General features: G+C 40.9%; 1 protein-coding gene across 7 annotated transcripts in view; it reads right to left on the bottom strand.

Annotated features, from left to right (window-relative positions):
* frya (furry homolog a (Drosophila)) overlaps nt 1–26,201 on the bottom strand; it is a 104,697-nt gene that overhangs the window by 31,551 nt on the left and 46,945 nt on the right. For all 7 annotated transcript variants that reach the window (XR_008398228.1, XM_053687402.1, XM_017490666.3 and 4 more), the window contains exons 9-32: nt 24,363–24,455; nt 23,186–23,284; nt 21,894–21,995; nt 21,531–21,634; nt 17,862–17,970; nt 16,614–16,700; nt 16,225–16,396; nt 15,316–15,448; nt 14,505–14,612; nt 11,962–12,217; nt 11,329–11,511; nt 10,509–10,592; nt 9,305–9,564; nt 9,002–9,191; nt 8,710–8,834; nt 8,320–8,377; nt 7,788–7,879; nt 6,352–6,524; nt 5,678–5,838; nt 2,641–2,751; nt 1,741–1,895; nt 657–756; nt 397–568; nt 37–296 (exon numbers count right to left, since the gene is read on the bottom strand). Coding sequence is in view for 6 of the 7 variants with exons in the window: in XM_053687402.1 (XP_053543377.1) it covers nt 37–296; nt 397–568; nt 657–756; nt 1,741–1,895; nt 2,641–2,751; nt 5,678–5,838; nt 6,352–6,524; nt 7,788–7,879; nt 8,320–8,377; nt 8,710–8,834; nt 9,002–9,191; nt 9,305–9,564; nt 10,509–10,592; nt 11,329–11,511; nt 11,962–12,217; nt 14,505–14,612; nt 15,316–15,448; nt 16,225–16,396; nt 16,614–16,700; nt 17,862–17,970; nt 21,531–21,634; nt 21,894–21,995; nt 23,186–23,284; nt 24,363–24,455 (3,387 nt within the window). In the remaining variant the exon portion in view is untranslated. The remainder of the gene's footprint in view (nt 1–36; nt 297–396; nt 569–656; nt 757–1,740; nt 1,896–2,640; nt 2,752–5,677; nt 5,839–6,351; nt 6,525–7,787; nt 7,880–8,319; nt 8,378–8,709; nt 8,835–9,001; nt 9,192–9,304; nt 9,565–10,508; nt 10,593–11,328; nt 11,512–11,961; nt 12,218–14,504; nt 14,613–15,315; nt 15,449–16,224; nt 16,397–16,613; nt 16,701–17,861; nt 17,971–21,530; nt 21,635–21,893; nt 21,996–23,185; nt 23,285–24,362; nt 24,456–26,201) is intronic.

Genomic DNA, 26,201 nt, shown 5'->3' on the forward strand with positions numbered 1-26,201 from the left:
ACTCCTGTAATGTTACGTAGTGATGTCATGGATTACCTTGGCAGTCATGAACATTAGGTTGTTGAGGACGAGCGAGGTTGCTTGTGCTGAGCCCCAACCGGAACCCTGAAGGTGTGATGAGGGTTGGGGTATGCAGTGACCCCGCCTTCTTTTCTCCTCTACTTGGTGGGCAGGGCTGGAGGTAACCGGAAGTAGACCTCCATCCACCAGCTCAATGTTTCTGAGCCACGGCAGCAAGTAGGTCAACATCACCTGCCTCCCGTTGGCATGAGTGGAGGGAAACCTCTGGCTGACCTCTAGAGATCATGGATCACGACAGAGAAAACAAGTAAGCCTGCATGTGAGACTTGTATTTTGTGAAACTCGTAAACATGGATAACCGGATGAATCACCCACCTGAGAAGAGGGGCAGTGTAAGTTCCGGGTACATCCTGGCAAGCTGGGCAGAGAGCTGGCCCACGGAAAGACTGTAGAGGGGGGGCAGAGGCCTGTGTGTACCATACAGAATCCCGCTACTCTTCTCATCCACTATCCTCTTAGAGTACACACACAATTTAGACTCCAGAATCTGATGCAACGGAACACACACGACATATTTACTCCATGATACAACTCAATCTATTTTCGATCGATGAGTCCTTTTAATCCATAATCACCTGCATTAGCTGCATAGAAATCTCATAGATCTCTCTGCTGTTGTTTGACGCTTTGAAGAGGATGAGGTTCAGCAAGGTTACCATGTCACAAGGGTAATTCCTGCACGGGAAAACCAAAATAACGCATTAAAATGAGGTTCGGGCCAATAATTTTATACACTTGCACGACATTACACATTAGAGAAGAACGTGTCAGAGTCTCCATGCAAACCATACTCGTTATAGACACACCCCCTATTATTGGTTGGTGTTTAAAGTTACATTAAAAGAAAAAGAAAAAAAAAAACACCCAAAAAATCCTTCTCATAAGTTCCAGGTGTCATACTGTATCTCTGTCCATCTTGTACTCCAACTCCCAGAATCCTTGGTGAGTCGCATCACATCACAGCCAGCGCAGCAACCACCACAAATAGAAAATCTCAGAATTGAGTCCCCGAACCAATCATATGACCCCTATTTCCCCTCACAGTCCCCTGACTACTAATTACACACACTTGTCTGTCTTTTGAGCATTGCTTAATCAATTCTATTCTGTTTCGAATATCGCCGGACTCTTCCATAATTCATAAGCACAACTGTGGTAACTGATCTCCAGTTATAATGTGAATGAGTTATATCGAAGTCCTCTGCGTTAGTGAGTGAACGTACTGTGTATTTACACAAACTCAGGAGCTCGTGTAGGATTTTGCGCCGGGATGTAGTTTTCCCGAACGAACTGGATGTTCATGGATACATGCCATCATCGCCATGTTCACGCGCTACACCATGCAAATTTCGTTTTACCTAATAAGCAAATCGGACCCGGTTTCCAAGAAAGCCCCGAGCTGTTAAATGTCACTGCGACAGTTCAGAATGAAACTTATTGCGCTATAAAAATAAAGCGCGTGAATAAATCTTAAAAAACAAGCACCCTGGACACGACAAATGCCTGTAAAGTGAGTACAATGCATTTCAAATCTAACCGTACATACGACTCATGAGACACACCTGTATTTTATCTTACAGGAGGTTACACACCCTTACGTGCACTGTATTTACCGGATAAAAAGTTCGACTGTGGTTTTGATTTAATGCCCAAACCCACCTTCTTCCACAGACAGTGGCGATGGCTTTGAAGCAGCCCGAGGCGAGTTGGTACGAGCTGGTGTAGCAGCGATCCATGGCCCAGTTGAACAGATTGACCTGATCTGGGTTCAGTTCCAGCAGGAGCACCACCACCTCACAACCCAACTGATGAACCTACAGGAAACATCATACTTCTAAATAATTCTGATTAATCCTTATGATCTGTTTAGGTGAAAATCACCAGCAGCCATTAGGATTTTTGTGGAACCTATTTACAGTGTGAAATTTGGCTGCATCAGTAAAATAAGTGTTTAAAATGGCTGCTTGTCAGTGTAAAAGAAAGGTGCTTTTACTGACTAGATGTCGGGAAAAATGCCCTGTGCCTATTTCAATAAATATGGGTTGTAGCTAATTAATGGTATAAATTTGTATAAATGCATTGCATAACTTAAAACATGAAGAAATGCTAAGTTAAAGAATTACGACAGCATTTATGAAACAAACAAACAAACAAAAAAAATGAATCTCTATTTGACGTAAATCTCATTTAATGCTATGGAACACTTACTGACAACTTAGACTTCCATTATAAGTGAGTTTCAAGTGAACAGGTTTCTGTTTTTTTAAGCAGTGCGCGCTTAAATCAAATAAATGAGCCTGATTGAAATCAGTGATGAAGATGTACATGCAGAAACTTGAATGGATAGCACAGGCATTTTATCATGAAATGCACTCTTATTTCCACAACAATACATGTCCCATATGCACTGATATCCAGGCATTTGGGACTCCATAGCAGCACAGTAATATAAACCCGGATTTCCCACTGACAGATTTAGACTCAGCATGAGCCAATTTAATGGCCTTTGTTATTGTAATGTTTTGAGAATAGTATTGTGATGAATGATAGGCTGTGTACCCGCAGATCCTGGCAGGCTAAGATGTTATCCAGCCACTTGTAGAGGTAGCCGTCTGGAGAGAGACCCACGTTGTCAAACACAGGGCCACAACAAAGCACAGACGACATGGCCTGAGAGAAACAGCGGAACGACGACATGTTTAGCATTTAAACGTATTATTCAGTCTAGCCCGAGACTGTGCGTTTGGAAACCAACGCATGTAGAAGTGCTTAATCATTTTATATAGTTCTGTATACATTATTTCATTTTCTTGGCGTTGGTGGGTATAAGTAGGGTTTATGGTTGTGGGTCTTTAGTATGTTTGGAGTAAGAATAGTAGAAGTAGTGGTTTTAGTCATAGTAGTAGTAGTAGTAGGAGGAGGAGGAGGAGGAGTATTAGTATTAGTATTAGAAGTATTAATAATAGCCGCAAACATAGTCTTACTGGTAATAGTATGAGGAGGAGGAGGAGGAGGAGGAGGAGGAGTACTAGCAGTAGTAGTAGTAATAGTATTAGTAATAGAAGTAGTAGTGTTGGCAGTATCATTATCAGTACTATCAGTAGTGGTAGTAGTAGCAGTAGGAGTATTAGCAGTACTATGAGTAGTAATAGTAGTAGCAGTAGTAGGAGGAGGAAGAGGAGTATTAGCAGTAGCAATACTATTAGTATTAGACGTATTAGCAGTAATAGCAGCCGTAGTACTGTCAGCAGTAGTATTAATGGTAATGGTATTAGTATGAGTATTGGGATTACTATTAGTAGTAGTATTGATGGTATTATGATTAGAATTTAGTGGTAGTAGTAGTAGGAGGAGGAGGAGGAGGAGGAGTATTAGTATTAGAAGTATTAGTAATAGCCTCAAATATAGTCTTACAGGTAATAGTAGGAGGAGGAGGAAGAGGAGTCGTACTAGGAGTAGTATTAGTATTGGGATTACTATTAGTAGAAGTAGAAGGAGTATTATTATTATTAGAATTTAGTGGTAGTAGGAGGAGGAGGAGGAGGAGCAGGAGGAGGAGAAGCATTAATAGCATTAATAAAGATATTAGTGTTAGCAGTAATAGCAGCAATAGTAGTAGTAGTATTAATAGTAGTGGTATTAACATTAGTAGTGATAGAAGGAGTAGTCTGGGTAATATTATTAGAATTTGTGATTGTAGGAGGAGGAGGAGGAGGAGGAGGAGGAGGAATATTAGATAAACTTTTTTACTCAATGATAATACAAAAAAAAAAGAGTCAATGATATATCCAAATGTGGGCAAGGGGGATTTGTACTGTTTTTTTCAGATTTGTACTGTTCCCACATGCACACACGCACACACACACGTTCCCAATCCCATCCGGAGTATAACATTACATTACTTTTCAGAAGTGGGATCTTTCCTAGCTCTTTACCTCACAACCAAAAACCTATAGAACTTTAGATTCCGTGCACTCACATCCTGTTCCATTTTACATTTTCAGACAGGTAAAAGTTCTGAAATTACATGCTTCTAGCCACAGACACAGACTGGCATGGGATCAGTTTACACCCCTCTCCCACTGTTATTCCATAGAGGTTATCACACGTGTTCTCCGCTAAAACAATATAAAGAAAAGCACGAATATTCATCACAGATTGTGAAACAGAACCCTACAGCTTTTCTCACCTCTGGTGTAGGTACACACCGATGTTTTGTCATTGTGCAATCATGCGGTACCACCGATGTCATTAAAACCGCTGCAGTCACCTATTAAATCTATTATCCAAACACAACCCTTGAATTATCAGCTTTCTTCTGCACATTCAGACCTACACAGCGACTCAAGACTGCTAATTACTCTGGATTGAGTGTGTTTATATATAAATGGCATGGGTATAAGGGCTTAATTCTCTTAATTCCTTCATCTGGGTCATAACTGGCACTAAAGACGGACATTTTATTTAGCGTTTATGCTGATAATTGGAGTCAGTATAACAAAATTAGTCGTTATTATCAGCCTTGATAAATCAGGAAGATCTTTCGAGTGGAAAGTTCTCTGTCCGTGAAGCGCTTCCTGTGTGGGGAAAACTTAAAATTAAGACTTCTATAAATGTTCACTTAACGTCAGTTCACGGAAAATGTCACCATATCGACGATTACACCATTTCAAAAAAAAAAAAAATCCTTTTTTTGTGGACAGTCCACCACTAAAGTCACAAAATGTTTAAGTGGTTACTATAGAAACAATAATGTGTTAGAATACGTGCATTCATAATATTATAATCTTGTGATTTGACATCCAGTACTACTCTTAGCGTTATTGTTATAGAAAATGACCTTCTCACTCAGAATTCAGCAGTGCTGTAATATAAACAAGTATAACAGCATGTCAAATTGACTCTAAATACCCATCAATCTATACAATGCAATACAATACAACTTTATAGTCATCCGAGGCTAAAATTTCTATTTGACCGCACCAGCAATATGAAAGACACATACAGTACAGCACAAATCTTAGCAACATCATCCCATCCATCCATCCATCCATCTTCCATACCGCTTTATCCTTTTCAGGGTCACGGGGGAACCTGGAGTCTATCCCAGGGAGCATGGGGCACGAGGCGGGGTACATCCTGGACAGTGTGCCAGTCCATCGCAGGGCACAATCACACACACACTCACACACCCATTCATACACTACGGACACTTTAGACACGCCAATCAGCCTACCATGCATGTGTTTGGACTGGGGGAGGAAACCGGAGTACCCGGAGGAAACCCCCGCAGCACGGGGAGAACACGCAAACTCCACACACACAGGACAGTGTTGGGATTCAAACCCCCGACCCCGCTAAGCCGCCGTGCTTCACGTTACAAAAATAAAACTTAAAATGAATTCTAAACTGGAACTAGATCCCTTCTACTGGAACTCCTGCTCTAATGAAGATTACATATAACTTCAATTTCTTCTCCCATTCCGTCTACATCTTATTTATTTTCCTTGAAAAGAAACTCAGAGCTTCTATATGCAGCCCAAATCAGATGAAAATCCAGAGTACTGTAAATCTAGCCGGCTCAGTGTTGCATTACCTTCAGGGCACAATACTGATATCGAGTGATTTGATGGTTCCGGTCGCTGTAGCGGTCCAGGGGTGTGAACATGATGCTGAAAGGACCAGCCCATTGACTGAAGAGGATGAAGAGGTGATGTCGTAGGCTCTGCTGGGGAAACAGGAAGCGTCGGTGGTGCACTGAAGACAGACAAAGATGTCATTATGAGTCAGCTTTGACCTTTCTAATAAAGCATTTATCATGAACATTTTTTTTTTTTAGTATTTACTAAAAAAACAGTCTGCAAGTGAACTCTGTGTGTCTGATTCAGACAATGTCTGATATTGTAACTCCAACATAACATTTGGTATTGATTGTGAAACCCGTTCTCTGAATGGTCGTCTCTGTCGTTTTATGAGGAAATCTGAAATAGCCGAGAATAGCTCGTCATTCTGCCCTTTACATCATTACAATCATTACTGCGATTTTCAGAAGAATCTTACAAAGAGAACTGTAAATGCTATCAGTCAGACAGAAGGGCAACAATGAAGTTAGTCATATTAATAGGAACAACTTGGAATAAAACATTTGCCAAACTTATGTTCCATCATGGAAAGTCTGAGTTCATGAACAGCAGTCACACTGTCCTCGTTCAGAAGCGTCTCTGGGTTCTACACTGAGGGAACTGTTTTATTTGGGAGTTCGGGCTTTACCAGGGACACATTGTATGAGGTTGGCCACCATGGAGCTAAAGTGGGATCGGATGTCTCTGAGGATCTCCATGTCTTTGTCGTTCTCAGCCTCCAAAAGCATCCTGGTCAGATCCACATACTCCAGAAAGAGAGCGCCAAGAGCCAGAGTGTCCCGTTCCAGTGCTCCATTAGTACTGAGAGAGAGAGAGAGAGAGAGAGAGAGAGAGGGAGAGAGAGAGAGAGAGAGAGAGAGGGAGAGAGAGAGAGAGAGAGAGAGAGAGAGAGAGAGAGAGAGAGAGAGAGAGAGAGAGAGAGAACAGGAAAATTCAATGAATTCAGATAAATATAAAATATACTGCGTCTCAAAAAGTGTAGGATAAAGCATTATTCCTGGAAATGGATCAGCTTTTGTTTATAACGAGCTCTTTAATCATTCCTTATTAATTAGTGATGAACTTCCAGTGTAAAATACATGTGAACTAAAGCGGCTATAGAGTGCATTATGTAGGCTATATACAGTAATCCTTTATGCCATCTCTATCAAATATGCATATATATATATATATATATATATATATATATATATATATATATATATATATATATATATATATATATAGTAAATATTTGGAGATACAAATAAAGAAAAATGATAAACTTATTATCCTTGTTAATAACTTCGTATGTATGGCAGATTTTTAGATGTACATATATATCCTGGCTTGCCTAGGAAAACAAGCTAAACATCAGCAACAAGAAGTAAATAAATCAATGAGAAAAAAATTTCCAAATTCATTACGGATGACAGTTTTAACTGTGTGCAGTTTATGTCATATGAATGCACGGTGCTGCTGATGTTCGAGATTTAATTATAGGCTCAATAATAATAAAATTATTACAAAAACAAATACTATATGTTATACTACTTCTTTTTTTTTTTTTTTGAGGAATTTTGACGTCCCTAGTACATAATAAAGTCACATTTTCAGAGGACATGACGCCAGTGCATAAACTCAGCATGTGTTTGATTAAGGGTAAATCCAAGAACCGTCCTCAAAGTGAGTAGCTGAGGTCAAAACACAAGACGGATAGCGTAACGAAAAAGAATAACCGATAATCGAAACACAAGAACGGGTTCAGGCCCGAACCAGGAAGAACTACACAAAGAAACACGGAAGACAGGAAACTGAGGTGTGAACTAAATGAGGCAAAAACATGACGCGACTCAACGGGGAGAAAACGAAACAGCAGGTCAGAAATAACCAAACTAATCAAGGCGAGGCACGACACAGGTGAACACAGTAGAGTAATCACGGAATATGAAGACTACATGAGAGCAGCTAGGAAACCCCCTGCTCACCGAGAGTGGGAATCCACAACATATTCATACAAAAACACACACACACACACACACACACACACACACAGTCAGATAAAGATGAATATACCACTCTCACCTGTCGCTGATAACCCCAGAATCAGCCAGCAGCTCAAAGATCCTGAGCAGTTGGAGCCTCAGCAGATCCCTTCGCTCTCTCCGCTTCTTATTCTGATGCATAACAAGCGCTCAGTGATTGAAGTAAATTGCATCCATAAAGAAAGCTTCATACCGTTTTTATACAACCATCCATCTTGTATTTACGCAACATAAACATACACGGTGTACATGGCTGTATGGACACATTATAAGCATTTACACAAACAGATACAAGGCACTCTGTTGCATTCTATGTGCAGCACTTCACAAGTGAAGTGAATTCACACAGAACAGGTGAACACATTAGGGTAATCAACCAACGGCTCGACAGGGCGTGGGGACAGGACCAAAACCGAAACAAAAGCACACGTCATAACAAAAGACCACTGAGTGAGTGTCTCAGTGACCACGGAGTGTTAGCCAAGCTTTCACTAACTGCGCGAGCACTATCCTTTGATTGGATTTCTACACACTTGTACATCCTATGCAGATGTTATGGTATAGACACTGACCTCCGGTCTCTTTTCCAGAGCTTCCTTCATCAAAGGGTGCAGTTCTTCGATCAGTTCTCTGCACGAAACACACCAACAGATACATTTTTTAAACAAATTCGACAAGAGTACAGCAAAGTTATTTGGTTTCCATGAAAGTCATAACTACAATGAACTCCGTACACGTAGCACGTTATAATGCCCTCAGAAGTCATTATACATGTTGTTATAATTATTTATCACAATGCATTATAGTTTACAGCTACTTTTATGACGCACGATAAGTAGTGCCTATGACTCAGCGAACTGGGCCTAAATTTTGGTATTGGTGTGTTACTTAGAATGCATTGTTAACAATTTATTGATAAATACGGGCACAGGTTAGGAAACGACGGCGTTTGGATTTCTGACCTGAAAATGAGCGAGTTCGTGCGGCCGAAGCCCAGCACCAGCGCCTCGGTGATCTCGATGCTCTCGGAACGCATCAAGGGAACGAGCTGCTTTAATAGCCACGCTACTGAGGGCGTCCCCACCACCTGATGCACAACACACACACACCCACACACACATCATTACACTGTCATGTGTACAGCGCCATCCAAACGTACAATACTTACAACTTTCAAAAATGAATACAAGCTAAATGAATCAGCCGGTGCAACTAGAACGTGTTCATTAATGACTGTTAATTCTGAGTACGCACTTTGTAGTCGTAGCTGCTGCTGTTCTCACTAGTAGGGGTCATGATCTCTGGAGCGGAGGCTCGCAGATGTCCAGGGCTCATGATGCTCGGCTTGGCCACGCCGAAGCACAGGATCAGGTAGTTCCTCCACAGAGCCACGTAGTTGTCACCCGAACCCGCTGCACTCATCTTTTTAGCATTAGCTGGGTTGCTAACATCGACGGAAAACGATTTCACACATTTATTTATGAATGATTTATCATGTTATTCAGCATGTTGGGCATAGAATAAAGCACTCGGTCAGCTGAGAGAGCCGTGTCTCACCTGGGATCGATCACAGGCATGAGCAACTGCAGGCGGGTGAAGGCATAGGACCAGGCGTAGCTCAGCGCTGTAGGACACTGCTTAGGTAGATGTTCCTGTCTCAGCAGGCTGAAGAGGCAAAGAGCCCAGGGGTCCCGTGCCCACTGTGCCACCACCCACACCGACGAGGGGCTGCACACGTCATACTGACTGCTGAGGAGACTCCCGCTCCACTCCACTAACCACGCAAGGTCAGCCTGGTGTCCTGAAGGAATCGACGTCTGAAGTACAAACATAATGTTTGGACTGCTTGGTATTTTTAATAAAGCGTATCCGGGTTAATACCCAGTCGTTCCCCTTGACCTAAGTCTGGATGTGTTTTAAAAATAACGACGGCATGAAAAGTTTTAATGCGATTCAAATAATGTCTTAGATTTAAAACAACAGCACGGTCGCACACCAAACAATGCCTTTGACCTTGTCAAAAATATTCGTAATTCATAACACACGTCATGATTTCATAATCCTTGCATTCATTTTTCACTCAAACTCAGTCACTCTTCACAGTTTATGTCTTCTATTCCTCTCACGCGCCAACGCTTTGCTTAAACACCTGCATCTTGTACTTTTTATCCGTTTACTGATAGCGACAGCTCTACCACTGACTGCTACAGCGCACTGACACTGGAGACTCCTTCCAAAAATCCTAAATAAACATCTCCTGACAGACGTCACCATGTCAACAAAGACACGTTACTGTTTATTATTTATAAATCGATGTATTATTAGGTTAGATTATGTGGATTATCCTGTGCTCTAATGTGAATTAGTTGTGATAAGGTATTAGAACAAGCGCATTAATATAAACCGCTGATTGGCTGGACGAGACACCTCCTGACCAATCAGATTCGAGAATTCGATAACTACAGTAGTACAAATGCACTACTACAAAAGCACTTATTTGGACGTGCATTTCGAGTGCTGGACCTTGCAGGAAGTGAAGATTCTTTGCAGCACTGAACACACAGGCTCTGTACAGTCCACAACACACACTGAGTATTAATCTGAGTATTAATCCATAAACAGAGGGTGGACCGGCCAAACTAACTTGTATGATGGTGAGAACAGAGGCGACTTTGTGGCTGGACAGAGGCTGCTTCTGTGTGAGTTAAACCACACACACACACACACACACACACCCACACACACACACAGAATTGCTTACAGAATCGCTCAGCACATTTGTGAAGCTCTCCAGCACCACCGGGCTCGCCTGGTCCAGCACGTCCAGCATGGGCCGCTCATCATCCTGTCCAACACACACACATCCACCACACACTCGTGTTCACAAACACTTCCAAATTTCACTTTTTTTTTTTTTTTTTTTTTTTTTAACGTGTCCTTGGCTTTGCTTTCCTTATTAAACCCTCCATCAGGTGCTGGAATTTATAGACCTTCATTTATTTATTTATTTTTGCATTAGTGTACTTGTAATGCGCCAACTTGTTAGCATTATTTATAGCGCTCATAAAACCCCACCTAGCCGTTATGGCAGTTAGCTGCCCCAGGTGGTAAATTAGCAATACCGTTAGAGTAGATTAAATCAGATGGGGTTTACAAGGGGTAATTATTAATCTGCGATTTACGCCGTGTCTGAATCCATCACGTGAGTACGCATGTGTCCGTGTCGGTAAAGATGTCACTGTCTTTTACCTATTATAATCTGTTCTTTCAAGAAATAACCCCAGGTAATGGTCTATCATATCCCAAAAAATGAATCTATACACACGCTGATTCTCTTAATTCCACGTTTACTGTAGAGGACTGGAATTTCTCACAGGACAAAAATTGTATTAAACTGTTAAATATCTAGACATCTAAATATCCGTATTATTACGTATCTTGAAAATGCGTTCGGAGCTGTGAATGAATACATGACTGAGTCCAAGGATGGTTTTAGCCTTGTGTCCTCAAGCCCAGAATCAGAAATGTGGGTTGCTATAATGTACGCTGTGAGAGATGTGTGTGTGTGTGTGTGCTCTAACCTCAGTGTGTGAGACCGTGAGCAGGAGGAGGCGGAGCTCTCGGAGCACGGACACGGCTAGTTTGCGTGTAGCAGTGTGACAGGAGCAGAGCAGCACGAGAGCGAGACCCTCGAGAGCACGCAACACCGCCGAGAAAGGAGCAGCTTCAGCACGGAGCCTGGAGCCTGACGCACCCTGTAATAACTACACACACACACACACACACACACACACACAGCCAGATGTAATATACACACAGATACAATACATACAGTACATATACAATATCCACACACACACACACACACACTTTAAAAGTGTTAAACATAGTAAAATAACAACATGACGCATTCACATCAACTGAGTTCTATAAATCTTCCGTTTTAATTTATAACACAAACATGAAACGGTGTAGTGGATGGATTTATTTGATTTCATTTTGGAAGGTGATTAGAGCAACAGAAAGGTGTGAATCATCTTCGTGACATCCTGCCACACCCACCATCTGCAACTCCACCTTAACCTCAGCTCCAAAACCAATAAACACTCACACGGTTCATTTGTCCAAACACATCAGGATCATATTCTCCGACTATCATCATATCCAGCATGGACCGATGGGAACAGATATAAGCGTAAGTGTCGATGTTTTACCTCGGCCGAGCAGATGTTGGAGCTCTCCGTGCTCCTGCTGGATGTGAGGAGAGCGAGCCTCCACTGCGTGAGCAGCTGGTGGAGCAGTTTAATAGAGGAGTGAAGAAGGCTCTGCTGTGTGTCCTGCACCTCCCGCAGCAGGAAACCGCTGTATCCCAGCAGCACTTCCTCCCGCCAGTCTGAGAAGTCCAGCAGCAGACTCTGCAGGGAATTCTGCGCTATCAGACGCAGCTCATCGTCCATGTGGATGGTCAACCTGCTCGCAAGACACTCCGAGTCAAGCACTTAACTATACGTTATTATGACGACATTTCCACCGACTGAACAAGTCACGCGGCCATCAAACACGTTCGTAATACTCATAATACTCACAAATAACAGTGTGATTCAAAATAATATGTTATATAATAACAAACAAACATTATAGAATATTATAGAAATACGCCTAAATTCTGCATTTTACTTGAAACACTTGAAGTGAAAATAATGTTCATTTAAATCCTTAATAAATATTAAAGGTGTAACATGCGGTGAGTCGAAAAATCAGAGTCAAGGTCAAAGCCGGGGTCAAAACACGGGCCTGACAACATTCAACTGGAGTTATCCATAATTAGGAAACCAGAAACACGAGCAATGGTCTAAACCAGGAAATACTACATATGAAACAAGAACAAGGCTTGGACGTAAAGACAAGAATGGTAAGACTTCGCAGTGAGACGAGGACACGGGGGAGGGGTTATAAATAAGCAAACAAATGGATGCATGAACCGAAGACAGTTGAGTACAATCAGGGAACATACCAATCACAGGACAAGGAAGGAGACAAGACTGAAAATCAAAACAAGATGCACTTCAGTGTAAACAAAGAAGCATGTGGAGGAACATCAAAACAAGATACGAAGACTACACGGCCGCGGGAGTGGGATTCGTGACAAAAGGCAGATTATGTAAGGATAGAAAACACAACGGTTCATGCTGTTTCAGGAAAATCAAGCAACGACGAGGTACGGTATTGCAGCCCAATAGTGAAAAGTGAATGTTGAACATATTATATGGCCAAAACTTTCTGGACACCTGATCATCACACCCATATGTGGGCCTTCCACAAACTGCTGCCATAATGCTAGAAGCACACAGTTGTGTATGCTGTCTTTATACGTCGGGGGTTCAAGCTCCAGCACTGCCAAGCTGCCGCTGTTGGGCCCTTGAGCAAGGCCCTTAACCTTCTCTGCTCCAGGGGGCGCTGTATCATGTCTGACCCTGCGCTCTGACCCCAAATTCCTGACATGCTGGGGTATGCGAAGAAAAGAATTTCACCGTGCTGTAATGTACACGTGATTAATAAAGACTCGTTATCGTTATCATGATCAGTGCCTGATCTCACTAACGCTCCTGTGGCTGAATGGACACAAATCCCCACAGCCACACTCCAAAATCTAGCAGTTTCATTCCCAGCCTTCCCAGAAGCGTGGAAGTCTACGTCCACATACTTTCGGCCATATCGTGTATTTCCCTGTAACAGCCCATCCTGAAGTGTTTGTCACTTTGCCATGCTTACAACATAACAACGTCTCTGAAACAAGCCTATTACCGTTATCCCGTTGTGTTGCTGCAGTTATAAACAGTTGTTTCCCTCTTTTCTCCTTCATTTCCTTCACTTCAAGTTAAAAAGCACAGCCGCTCACGTTACTCGGAAACCGCGAAGCACAACATCGTCCGTCCTGAAGACTTTCACTTCACTGACACTGGAGACTCCTTCCAAAAATGCTAAAGGAATGCTAACGAAACGTCTCTATTTCAGACATAATCATGAACAGAAATGATAACGAATCAGAACGAGCACATTATAATATACTGTATACGTGTGAATCGTGTCGCAGCCTTCCGACCAATCAGAATCGGCCGTCATCCGTTAGCTGTGCATTACTAAACATTAGTTAAATACGGTATGAGAGATATCTGAAAAGGAACAACTCGCGAATCCCTTTATTTTTCACCTGAAATCTTCCTCGACACGGCATTTTATTTAAGAAATCATTCGGTTTTTACGTTCTTCTGATACGGCGCGTGCAACAGGAACGCAGCACTCGAGGTTATCCCGCGCAGTCAAATAAACCTGCTCTGACCTAATGCTTTAAACATGAGGAAATAGACCCGATTAGAGCAGTTCACCTCTCGGATTGCACCGAGATGACCGATTCAGCCAGGAAGAGATCACTTTACCGAGGAGTCTCGGAGAAACCAGATCAGCCGTGCATCCCCTGTGCTTTTGTGCATCCTTACAGATGCTTCACAACGTGAAATATAACTAACTAAATAAATAAATAAATAAAAACACGTGTGTTGTTCATCAATGAATTACAAATTGTATCCTTCGGCGACGGATGTGGTGTACGAGGACGAGAATGTTTCAGAATAATCAACGTCGACGTGGTAACAGTAACTCTGCTTCACGTCAGGTCCCATCACACCATCCCATCATCTACCCCTATCTCTCACACACACATACACACACTCACACACACACACATACACGCACTCACCGGGCTAGCAGGTCGACGAGCTCTGGCTTGGTCATGCCATCAGGCAGGATGCGAGGGATGGCGGCTACACACGTCCTAAACAGGTCGATCTTGGGCTTCCTCTCCCCTCTGAGAACACGCAAACACAGACAGAAATAAACTAGGAATATTATTCCATTACCACAGCCAAAGGGAAAAAAACGTGTAGTTATAGAGTGTATAATTACATATGTATTACACAGCGATCTAACCTACTTAAGGCAGATAAATAGATCAACGTTATCCAACAAAACACATCATAATTAATCTCTTCAGCTGATTTCTGATACGGTTTAACTGTACTTGTACTCGGATTTTGTCGGGAACGTTCACTCGTTTACGCAAACGAGGCTTTGTAGGATTAAATATGCACAAATATGCATGGAAAAACTCTCTTGATGTTGTTAGGACTCAAATATTTATTTCACTCTCAAGAGAAAGCATTTTTCAGGAAAAGAAATGATTATTTCTTTATTATTTAGAGTAAAAAAACAAACAAACAGATCGATATGATCTATGACATATATGTATATGACATCTTTCATCTCTATGCTGAAGAAATTGACACGCATCAGAAAAGATACGTCTTTTCACGGATTTATTACATGACGTGATCCTGCAACGTGCATCAAGTAAAGTGATCGTAACTGGACGGTGAAGTAAACGTCTCTGTTACGTTTATTCCTCTAGCGTAAAAGAATATCTGTTAGAGGTGCAAATGATTGACGTTAACAGACTGAGAATCTCTCCTGGTCGTTCTGTATAGATCTGGTGTGCTGTGGGTCATACTCACGTGATCATGTCCTCCGGTTCCTTATTAAGCATCTGCGCATTAGTAAGCATCATACAGCGACCCACTTCTTTATCCAAATGTCTCAGGATGTTGTCTATGGCTTTCCGAACTTGGGAATAGTAGAGAGACATTCCTACATGGCAGAACACATGGGATAAAAGATGAAGTATATTCAAACGGTCGTCTTTTCTTGTAATTACATAAATAAAACATAGGAAATTATGCACTGACCAGGAAAAGTGCTCAGCAAATCAAAATGATTTGATCTTATACATTCTTAACAGTATTACTGATGAGCTTTGTATGCTCTTGGGGTTTTCTCAACCGGCTTCGGGAGTTTCCTGAAGTTTCCTGAGTTCTAGGTGAACACTACTCATTTTGGAAAACCCTTTCATTTTAAACCTTTTAAGTAAAACCTGCTTTAAACTTGCTATATGGGATCAACTTCACTATTAAGGCTATTTAGTTGTCATAGAAACAAATTTCAACCACTCGATGAACTGTCTTTAAATCAGCCTTTAGGTAAAAAGGGGCAGGGCCTAATTTCTGGGCCAGAAATTTTTTTAAAAAGAAATCTAAAAAGCCACAAACACAAAAAGATACCTTTTCTAGGGTATTTTTTAAATCTGATAAGCCAAAAATTGCTTGTTAAAAAAATTTACAAACTGCTAAATGTATGTAATGCATAGTTATACTTTCAGATATAGATGTCTATCTATCTATCTATCTATCTATCTATCTATCTATCTATCTATCTATCTATCTATCTATCTATCTATCTATCTATCTATCTATCTATCTATCTATCTATCTATCTATCTATCTATCTATCTATCTATCTATCCCATCCATCCATCTATATCTTAAAGTATATCTCTCAGTAAGCACTGCATGATTGCAGTCGGTCACCTATAAGTTTGGCCTCCTCCTCGGTGAGTGCTTTGCTCAGGTACGTCTTTTTGACCCGCAGCGTGTTCCCAGACGGAAGAGTGACCCCCGTGTTGGGCATCGGTGGCTCTCCGTCCTTCTGCTGCAGCTTATCGGCGATGACCAGGAATGCACGCAGGCCAATATTCATCCTCTGAAGTACACACAGAGCCATTAGGAAAACCAAGACGATCATCGACTTGCATTCAAATACGTGTAACGAGTAACTCAATTTACTGCATTCCGTATCGTAAGCATCAGCGGAGGAAACGGCGTGCATGGGAATGCAGCACTATCAACAGAACACACACAGTACAAAGCAGTGCAGGATATATCGATTTAGTATTATAATAACTTCATTATTTATATACCTCTGGGTTAAGACTAAAAGCTTTTGCAGGCTTCCCAACACACAGCAGGTCAAAGATGATTTCCTTCATGGCAAAATCAAGCCTTTCCTGTAAGAAGGGAGTTAAACAAGTAAAACAAACAACGTTGCTTCATAAAATAATTAACAAACACTGACAGTTATAAATGTGTACACACCTAATAGTTTTGCTTCAACTCATAAAATGGGCTTATAAATATTTACTATTTACCGGTTTACTTCCTTAGTTACTACCTACTTACTACTTACTAAGTTACTTTCGTAATACTTACTTACTATTTACTTACTTACTTACTAAGTCACTTTCTTAACACTTACTTACTATTTACTTACTTACTTACTTACTAAGTTACTTTCTTAATACTTACTTACTATTTACTTACTTACTTAGTAAGTCACTTTCTTAACACTTACTTACTATTTACTTAGTTACTTACTTACTAAGTTACTTTCGTAATACTTACTTACTATTTACTTACTTACTTACTAAGTCACTTTCTTAACACTTACTTACTATTTACTTAGTTACTTACTTACTAAGTTACTTTCGAAATACTTACTTACTATTTACTTACTTACTTACTAAGTCACTTTCTTAACACTTACTTACTATTTACTTAGTTACTTACTTAGTACTTAGTTATTTACATACTTACTATTTAGTTACTTTCTTTATACTTACTATTTACTTAGTTACTTACTACTTACTTCTTAGTTACTTAGTTACTTACTACTTACTTAGGTACCTACTTATTACTTAGTTACTTACAACTTACTTACTATTTACTTAGTTACTTACTTACTACTTACTTACTTCTTAGTTACATACTTACTACTTACTTAGTTACCTACTTACTTACTATTTACTTACTTACTACTTATTTAGTTACTTACTTATTACTTAGTTACTTACTACTTACTTCTTAGTTACTTACTTACTACTTACTTAGGTACCTACTTACTTAGTATTTACTTACTTACTGCTTATTTAGTTACTTACTTATTACTTATTTACTACGTACTTAATTACTTACTTAATTCATTTTAAAAAACAACTCGTTTTGACATCGCGGGGACATTTGTCTGGTCTGCATGCGGATTGCAGCTTTTATTTATAAAAGGAAAATGGAGCTAGTAATAGGTGTGATATGTCATTACTTAGTGTGTGTGTGTGTGTGTGTGTGTGTGTGTGTGTGTGCGCGTGTGGTTGGTGCGTATATTTTTTCTTTACCTGTGCAATAAACTGAATGATCTTGACGAAGATATTGAGCGGCATGTCTTTTGGGACCACACTCCGAGATCCTTTTGGGAACAGCGTCGTGACAATATTGTTAAGACGTCTGTTTAGAGAGAGAGAGAAATAAATATATATATCAGTAAACAAATGACATCAATTTATCAAGACCAATCAATTAAACATGATGTAATCTGAATTCATTTTAACAACTGGCTTCAGTCACAGAAATAATGAGGATGCTGTATTGCAGTACAGCCTGCTATTTTAGTCAATTCATCCAATTCATCTAAGTGTAGTTCAGCTCTATTTTGGGGAAATTAGTGCATGGTAGAATCCTGGCATGGCCTCATGACACTAGCTTTATTTAAGGTCATGGCATGTGTATATATATGTGTGCGTGTGTGTGTGTGAGAGAGAGAGAGAGACTAACAGCTTCCAAGTGGCTGTGGTGACTGATAACCTGCAACGTGCTAATCCCAGTTCATGTCTGTACAACCTGCTAAAGTGACCAAGCAACTTCATTATGCAAGATGTTAGCTGAAGTGAATGTAGCCTCTTGTAGCCTCTTACTCTACGAGCACTGAATCAACCGCCAACCCTACAGGAACCCCACCCCAGAGCACAGTACAGTAAACACAAAAGACCAAACAGGTTGTGACACAATGCACACTAAAGGAATTTATCTACTGCGCAAACAACTAGACTGTCTGCCATTAAAAAAAACGACACGGAACCTTTTTCACGGTCCACCAGTCCTGTGGTACGGTTTATAGACTGACTATAACAGACTAACAGAACTTAATGGGACTTGGGGGCAGGGCTACAGGATTATGGATACTGCAGCATACACATTTTAACAACATTTACCACTGTATATGCCACAGACACATTGTTAACTATTAAATTAATTAATATATATATATATATATATATATATATATATATATAAATGAAATATATATATATATATATATATATATATATATATATATATATATATATATATATATATATGTATATGTATATACATATGTATGTATATAGATATATATGTACATATGTATGTATATACATATATATGTATATATATATATGTATGTGTATATGTATATATGAATATATATACATATATATATATATATATATATATATATATATATATATATATATATATAGAAATGAAATATTGATGCCAGTTGAGATCTTCCTCTTGCCAATATTAGCATCAGGTTTTTCTTTTATATATATATATATATATATATATATATATATATATATATATATATATATATATATAAAAGAAAAACCTGATGCTAATATTGGCAAGAGGAAGATCTCAACTGGCATCAATATTTCATTTCTCAAAAATGTAGCAAAACAAACCCTGCCCAAACGCACATAACTACTTTCACTTTCGGATCATTACGCGGTCCTGCCTTCGGGAAGGTGTGTTCAATTTCCCGTGTTTAGAAACTCACTCTGATACTCTGATCTTAACCTCACGAACTTTATGTACCATTTGAGTCGTGCGCAATTTGCAAGGTGGATTTTTCATCCTGCAGTTATTATTGACAATATTTTAAAATCCGTCACTCATCAAACCTTTCGTCAGTGACTGCACTGCATATGATGCCCGAACTAGACGAAACATCTGAGTAAACCAGCCGGCATAACGGGATATGTTCCCTACTGCTGTATCTTAATGAGACCGATCGTATATAAGTGAGGTAAGATTAAATTTGATGTTTTAAATGTAAGGGACATACTGTTATTGGAAAAGAATCAACAATGGGGGGGTATGTCGCAGAGCAGTGCAGCGCAGTGGTAGCTCAGTGGTTAAGATGTTGGACTACTGGTCAGAAGGTCATACATTAGGGCGGCTGTGGCGGCTGTGGCTACGATCCACTAATCGTAGGGTTGGTGGTTCGATTCCCGGCCCACGTGACTCCACACGCCGAAGTGTCCTCGGGCGAGACACTGAACCACAAGTTGCTCCCGATGGTAAGCTAGCGCCTCGCGTGGCAGCTCTGCTACCATTGGTGTGTGTGTGTGTGTGTGTGTGTGTGTGAATGGGTGAATGAGACACCGTGTAAGGCGCTTTGGATATAAGCGCTACATAAGTGCGTCATTTACATTCAAATCCAAGCTTCCACTGCTGGGCCACTGAGCACGGCCCTTAACCCTCGACTGCTCAGTTATAAACGAGAGACATGTAAGTCGCTCTGGATGAGGGCGTCCGCCAAATGCTGTAAATGTAAATGTTGCAGGTCGACACTAAGCGGCGTTACTGTTACCACCCCAGATCGATTATTTTCCTACAACAGCAAAACCAGAAGTCTTGCCTTCCGTTTATACCACAGCAATTTCCCAACAATTACCCTCTTTATTCACCGAACAACGACATGTCATGCTTTTCAAGCATTTATAGCTACATTTCATGTGGTTGATCATCCACAAGGCAAGTTAGTTACGGTTCTCCTTTACGTTATAGCCGCTATAAACAGTCACTCCCTCACCGGCCTCTATTTTCTAAGATAAAATCACAGCTTGCCATGGAAGGTTGCGAGTTCAAATCCCAGAACTGCCAAGCTGGGCCACCGAACAAGGCCCTCAACTGTTCCACTGTATAAAAGAGATTGATTTAAGTCGCTCTGTGTAAGGGCGTCTGACAAATGCTGTAAATGTACTAAGAACCAGGAAAGTGTAAACTCGTCTGCCATGAGGACTTTCCCACGGTGGAAAACCTACCTACTGTTACAAAGCACTGACACTGGAGACTCTCGCATAAATGTTAAATAAACATCACCGTATCAACAATTACTACATACAGTATCTTACGTCTTTGGTAAATGAAACACATTTAGATCATGTGGTCGATCCACCATAAAAGTCCCCGTGTAAGTCCTTATTATAGCTCTAGATTAAAGCAACATGGTATTAGAACAGCGCATTAATGATCTACGATTTGAATTACAGCGTGAATTACTGTCGGAGCTGCTGCTATAGGACATGAATCAACCTTGTGACCAATCAGATTTGAGAATTCAACGGTGCTGTGGGATAAAATGATAGAAAGAAAGTTGTATTAGCTTTTTCACAACTAATGGAAAAATAATAAAGTTCTTCATAGACTGTACCTCAGTGCAGCTCATTAAAGTGCTACTGCAGTTATAGTGGTCTGGCGTTTGGACTAAATGAACACCCTAAAGCTCAAACTGCATCCACTGGGTTATTTTAGTAAACCTAATAAAGCATCAGCTAAAAAAGGTCCAAACGCACATCTAGGTTCCAAAATGGTACTATTCATTGTTTGCATCCAAGCCCACTGCCAAGTAAGGCTGTTAGCCAAGTTCCCAGAGTTTTCCTTTTTCTGTCCTCCACCCACTCCTGGCCCTCCTTCACTAATTACGCTGAGGCAACACACACACACACACACACACACACACACACACACACACACACACACAGAGTGACGCCACTGGGTGGGGTACAGAGCGTGTGTTATTTATTTCACTGCTCCAGCCTGCCCATAATCCACCAAGAAAGATGGCATTGATGGAGCAGGCATGATGACGTAAACACCACTTCCTGCGGCTCTGCCCAAGCCTGGCTCTCAGTGGCCTTTAACTGCAGGAGTTCTACACAACATGGGAACACACTCACCCCTGTGTCGCAGTGTTGCTTTCACACTTGATGCGGATCATGTACACCCAGAGGAGACGGTAGAGAGACTCCAGGGCTACACGGGCCATCTTTGGGTCTTTGCTCTGGACAACAGATACGCTCGTTTTAATACCACGTTAAACACAATTATATACGCAAGCTGTACACTACAGCTATAGCGTACGCATCGAGATCAAATATACCGTATATAATATGTTGTGTTTAGATGCCGGCTTTTCAAAATCGGTTTAGATGATGATACAGTAATTAGAGATGAGTATATCAAAAAAAAAAAAATTAAAATGGCAATTTAATGTCGAAATGTGAAAAAGCGGAATAGAGTGTAAGGCGAAGAGGCACTACCTTCAGGTTTGAGAGGCAGTTGCTGAGGAAGACATGCCATCTGTTGAGGAAGAACTGCTTCTGACTGACGCACAGCAGACATGTGACGAGCGGGTAAAGAGCCTGAGCACAAACACAGACAGAGGGTCAGGACTGACGTCTTAACGTCTCAAAGTTTTCATTCATTACAAAAATGATCCCCAAAGCAAGGGTCACACACACACCCCTCTGTATCCTAAACAATTCCCAAGCCTGAGAAGGGTTTCAGTCTGGCAATTTCCACGAATATTGTTTATACAGATAACAATTTAGATAAAGATACAATGTATCAGCCCTTTCCTGCACGGTGTTGCCGTACAGCAACGATAAATTTATCTCCGAATTTTTAATAGGAAATAATACAAAGCTACTATTTTCCTATGGAACTGGAAAAACAGAGCTTTACGTTTGGCGTCGCAAAAAAAAAAAAAGGCATGTCACATGACCGGGAAGTGCTCTTTGCACTTCCTTTTCTGCAGTCACATGGTACGGTGAAGGTCATCACCGGAGGGCGCTCAAAATCTGATACATTTTTCAATATTTAGGCAAAACTACTTTCTATATTTTGAGTATTCTGTTAAATTCTAAGTAAGAAAAAATTCTAACTTCAGACATTTTGCAATCGCACCTTATTTTCGACATTTTATGTTTCCAGAGAAAGAATTAAAAAGATACTCCACCCAAAGCATGTTTGGGTCTAATTATTCAAATTTTGATACGATTTTTTGTGAATTTTCGAGGGAGTAAATCCACCCACATTTACACATTTACAACTGTCATTCCTTTCTAGAAGAACTTTTACACACTTTCTAGGTGGCAACAAAACTCTGCAACTTATAGTCTGGGAAATGCGGTGATTGGAATTGTGATCTCATACATTTTGTGTTGTTTCTGACTATATGATACTTTCCACCGTTGCACATCGTTGCCATACAGCAACAATTTACCAAATACACCCCGATTTTTTTTATCTTCAAAATTTGGTTGAATTTTTAACCCCCCCCCCCCCCCCCCCCCCACACACACACACACACACACACAAAAAAAAGGTTACATTTATTTGTATTACTTGCACTAATCCAGTGATAGAAATCCATTAAAAGACATTTTTCAAATGAAACGTAATAAATCATGCGTTAGACGATTAGGTGTTATTAAAATTAGATGACATAGGCCTGGTCGAGGCGACGATCATTTCACAGCAGCGGATAGAAGATGAGGATAAAACGGCACTTCGGAAGCACAAAGAGAGTTATACAGAGCTAGAATCTGACCAGAGAGTGTTTCTTCCTAGTAGACAGATCCAACGTTGTATCATACAAACTCTCCACAAAGTTCCTTAGACAAGGAACGTTGACTTCATTCTTCACAGCCTGCCATGAAGACAAAAAATGAACAAGGGTCAGCCAAACAAGATTCAAACACGGGAAGAAATATAATGAAGCCAGTGTTCTAAACATGCCGTGTACTGTCATTCGCCAGAACTGTAGCTTCTGCACAATCTCAGGTGATGTTTCTCGAACATACAGTAAGTCAGACAGTCGAAGTGCTAACACTTAAGATTTAAATTAGAACACTAAAAGACTGCTTTGTCAAATCTTTATTTAGCATTTAGCAGACGCCCCTTATCTAGAGTGACTTGCAGAGGCGCATGCTAGAGTTCGACACGTAAGCAGAAAGCTTGTCATCAAGAAAATCCGACCCTACATCACCAAACAGGCTACACAGATTCTAGTCCGGGCTCGGTATCTCTAAACTGATCTACTGCGACTCACTGCTTTCAGGCCTCCCGGCAGCTCCATCAAACCCCCTTCAGATGATTCAGAATGCTGCGGCGCGCCTCGTCTTCAACCAGCCCAAGAGAACCCATGTCACACCCCTCTTCATCTCCCTCCACTGGCTTCCTGTAGCCGCCCGTATCAAGTTCAAGGCCTTGATGCTCACCTACAAGACCTTGTCAGGAACAGCGCCCCCTACCTCAACTCTCTCCTGAAGGCCTACGTTCCCTCACGCAATCTGCGATCGATTAGCGACCGACGTTTTTATTAGTTCCAACTCAGCGTGGCGCAAGTTCCCTTTCCAGAACCTTCACACTAACTGTTCCTCAGTGGTGGAATGCACTTCCAATCTCAATCCGGACCGCAGAATCTCTCACCATCTTCAAAAAACAACTAAAGACCCACCTCTTCTATGAACACCTAACAAACTCATAATAATAATAAGAAGAAGAATAATAAAAAAAAGCACTTACACCTCTACTCTGCACTTTGCTTCTTCTGGAACTCAATTAACGGATCTCGTATGGTAGCACTTCTTGTATTGTTCTCTGCTTGATATATCGCTCTGCTTGTATCTTTCTCATTTGTAAGTCGCTTTGGATAAAAGCGTCCGCTAAGTGCATAAATGTAAATGTAAATGTAAATGTAACTGTGCCAATACTTCTGCACTTACTGCTGCAACAGGCACCAAAATCTCCACGAAGAGACCAGCCAGAGCCTGCTTGATATCTTTGTCTTTCACTTCCAGGAAATACTGTGCACACTCCTGTAACAGAGAACACGGTGAGCTTTCCCATTCACGTCGAGTTACGTAACAGTCAGAAATATCAATTCCGTCAGAATGGCATTTTGACTTTATAGAATTATAAACGGCGATACATAACAAGATGAAGTCAGACATCGAGCTTATACCAAAGTAAAATGCTTTAAGACGAGATTCAAAAGTACATAGCGACTGTGCTTCGCTAATGTCAACCAGGAGAGAGAAATCCACAGTGCAGGGGCGTACGACGAAAACGCCGTGGAGTGAAGACGTGTTTAAGGAACAGCTGAAAGACCAGACCGAGAGGAGCGCAAATTACGACTCGGAAAGTGCAAAGTTAAGAGCTCGGTCAAATAACGAGGAGCCAGACCATGCGATGCTTTATACGTCAACGTGACGATTTTAAATTCAACTCGGTACCCGACAGGGACTCGGTGCAAGCACTCTAAAATAGGAGTCATGTGATCACATACCCTAGTACCGGTCAGGATCCTAGCTGTCGTATTTTTTTTTTACAGATATTGCAGTTTAAAACTCTGATGAGAAGTGCAGTACAGTAGTCAATGAGAGGAAAACGCTAAAGATCTCATCAGACTTTCAGCAACAGGAAAGAATAAAATGAGCCGTAAGCACGCGGTAGGTCTGAGATTTAAAAAAAAACGGACGTTTTGACAGTGTTCGGCACATGAGGGTCAAATGTCAGACTGGGATCAAAAATAACTCCAAGGTTCTTCAATTTACTTTGGAACTCCAAAACCGAGCCATTAACAGACAACGTATGGACATCCATCCATCCATCTTCTATACCGCGTATCCTTTTCAGGGTCACGGGGAAGCTGGAGCCTATCCCAGGGAGCATGGGGCACGAGGCGGGGTACACCCTGGACAGGGTGCCAATCCATCACAGGGCACAATCACATACACACTCACACACACATTCATACACTACGGACACTTTAGACACGCCAATCAGCCTACCATGCATGTGTTTGGACTGGGGGAGGAAACCTGAGTACCCGGAGGAAACCCCCGCAGCACGGGGAGAACATGCGAACTCCACACACACAGGGTCACGGTGTGAATCGAACCCCCGACCCTGGAGGCGTGAGATGCGAGGTGAACGTGCTGACCCCTAAGCCACCGTGCGCCCACGTACGGACATACAAAAAAAAAATTTTGGAGCGTTTAATTTTGTGCCGGAAAACGGATGTTTGGAAATCTACTCGCTAATGTAGAAGTCATCAAATAAAAAACCTATAACAAAGTCTGTACAAAAATAATAAATAAGGTGCGTAATACTTTTCCGCAGTACTGCAGCTCTTATGCTGTTTTAATACAAAATGTTTAGCTGTGTGCAAGTCTGACTTTTTGATATATCACGTTGGACATCTGCACTGCTGTTCTTACATCTTGTTTTGTTTTTTTTCCCCCCATGTGAGCCCTGATTACAAAAATAGAGCTCACGGTTCCCCTATAACGTTACGTTTGAGGAAGCAGTGTGTGTTATAATAATTTTGAGACATCCATGATGCAATAAGCCCGTGCCATGCTTTTAAAGAAGAAAAAAGGAATCTTTTCAAGGTAATTTTCCACTGAACAAATGGGTACATAACTTGGAAAATTGAGTTGAACGGTGCAAAAGAAAACGTCTTACATATTTAATGCCTAATTGGACGCATTAGTCTAAAGCGCACTTACATAAACTTTCAGTTAAACGCTTGCATAAATATGCGCCGAGTTAATGTGCTC

Source organism: Ictalurus punctatus, chromosome 17 (assembly GCF_001660625.3).
Source record: "Ictalurus punctatus breed USDA103 chromosome 17, Coco_2.0, whole genome shotgun sequence".
Lineage (NCBI taxonomy): Eukaryota > Metazoa > Chordata > Actinopteri > Siluriformes > Ictaluridae > Ictalurus > Ictalurus punctatus.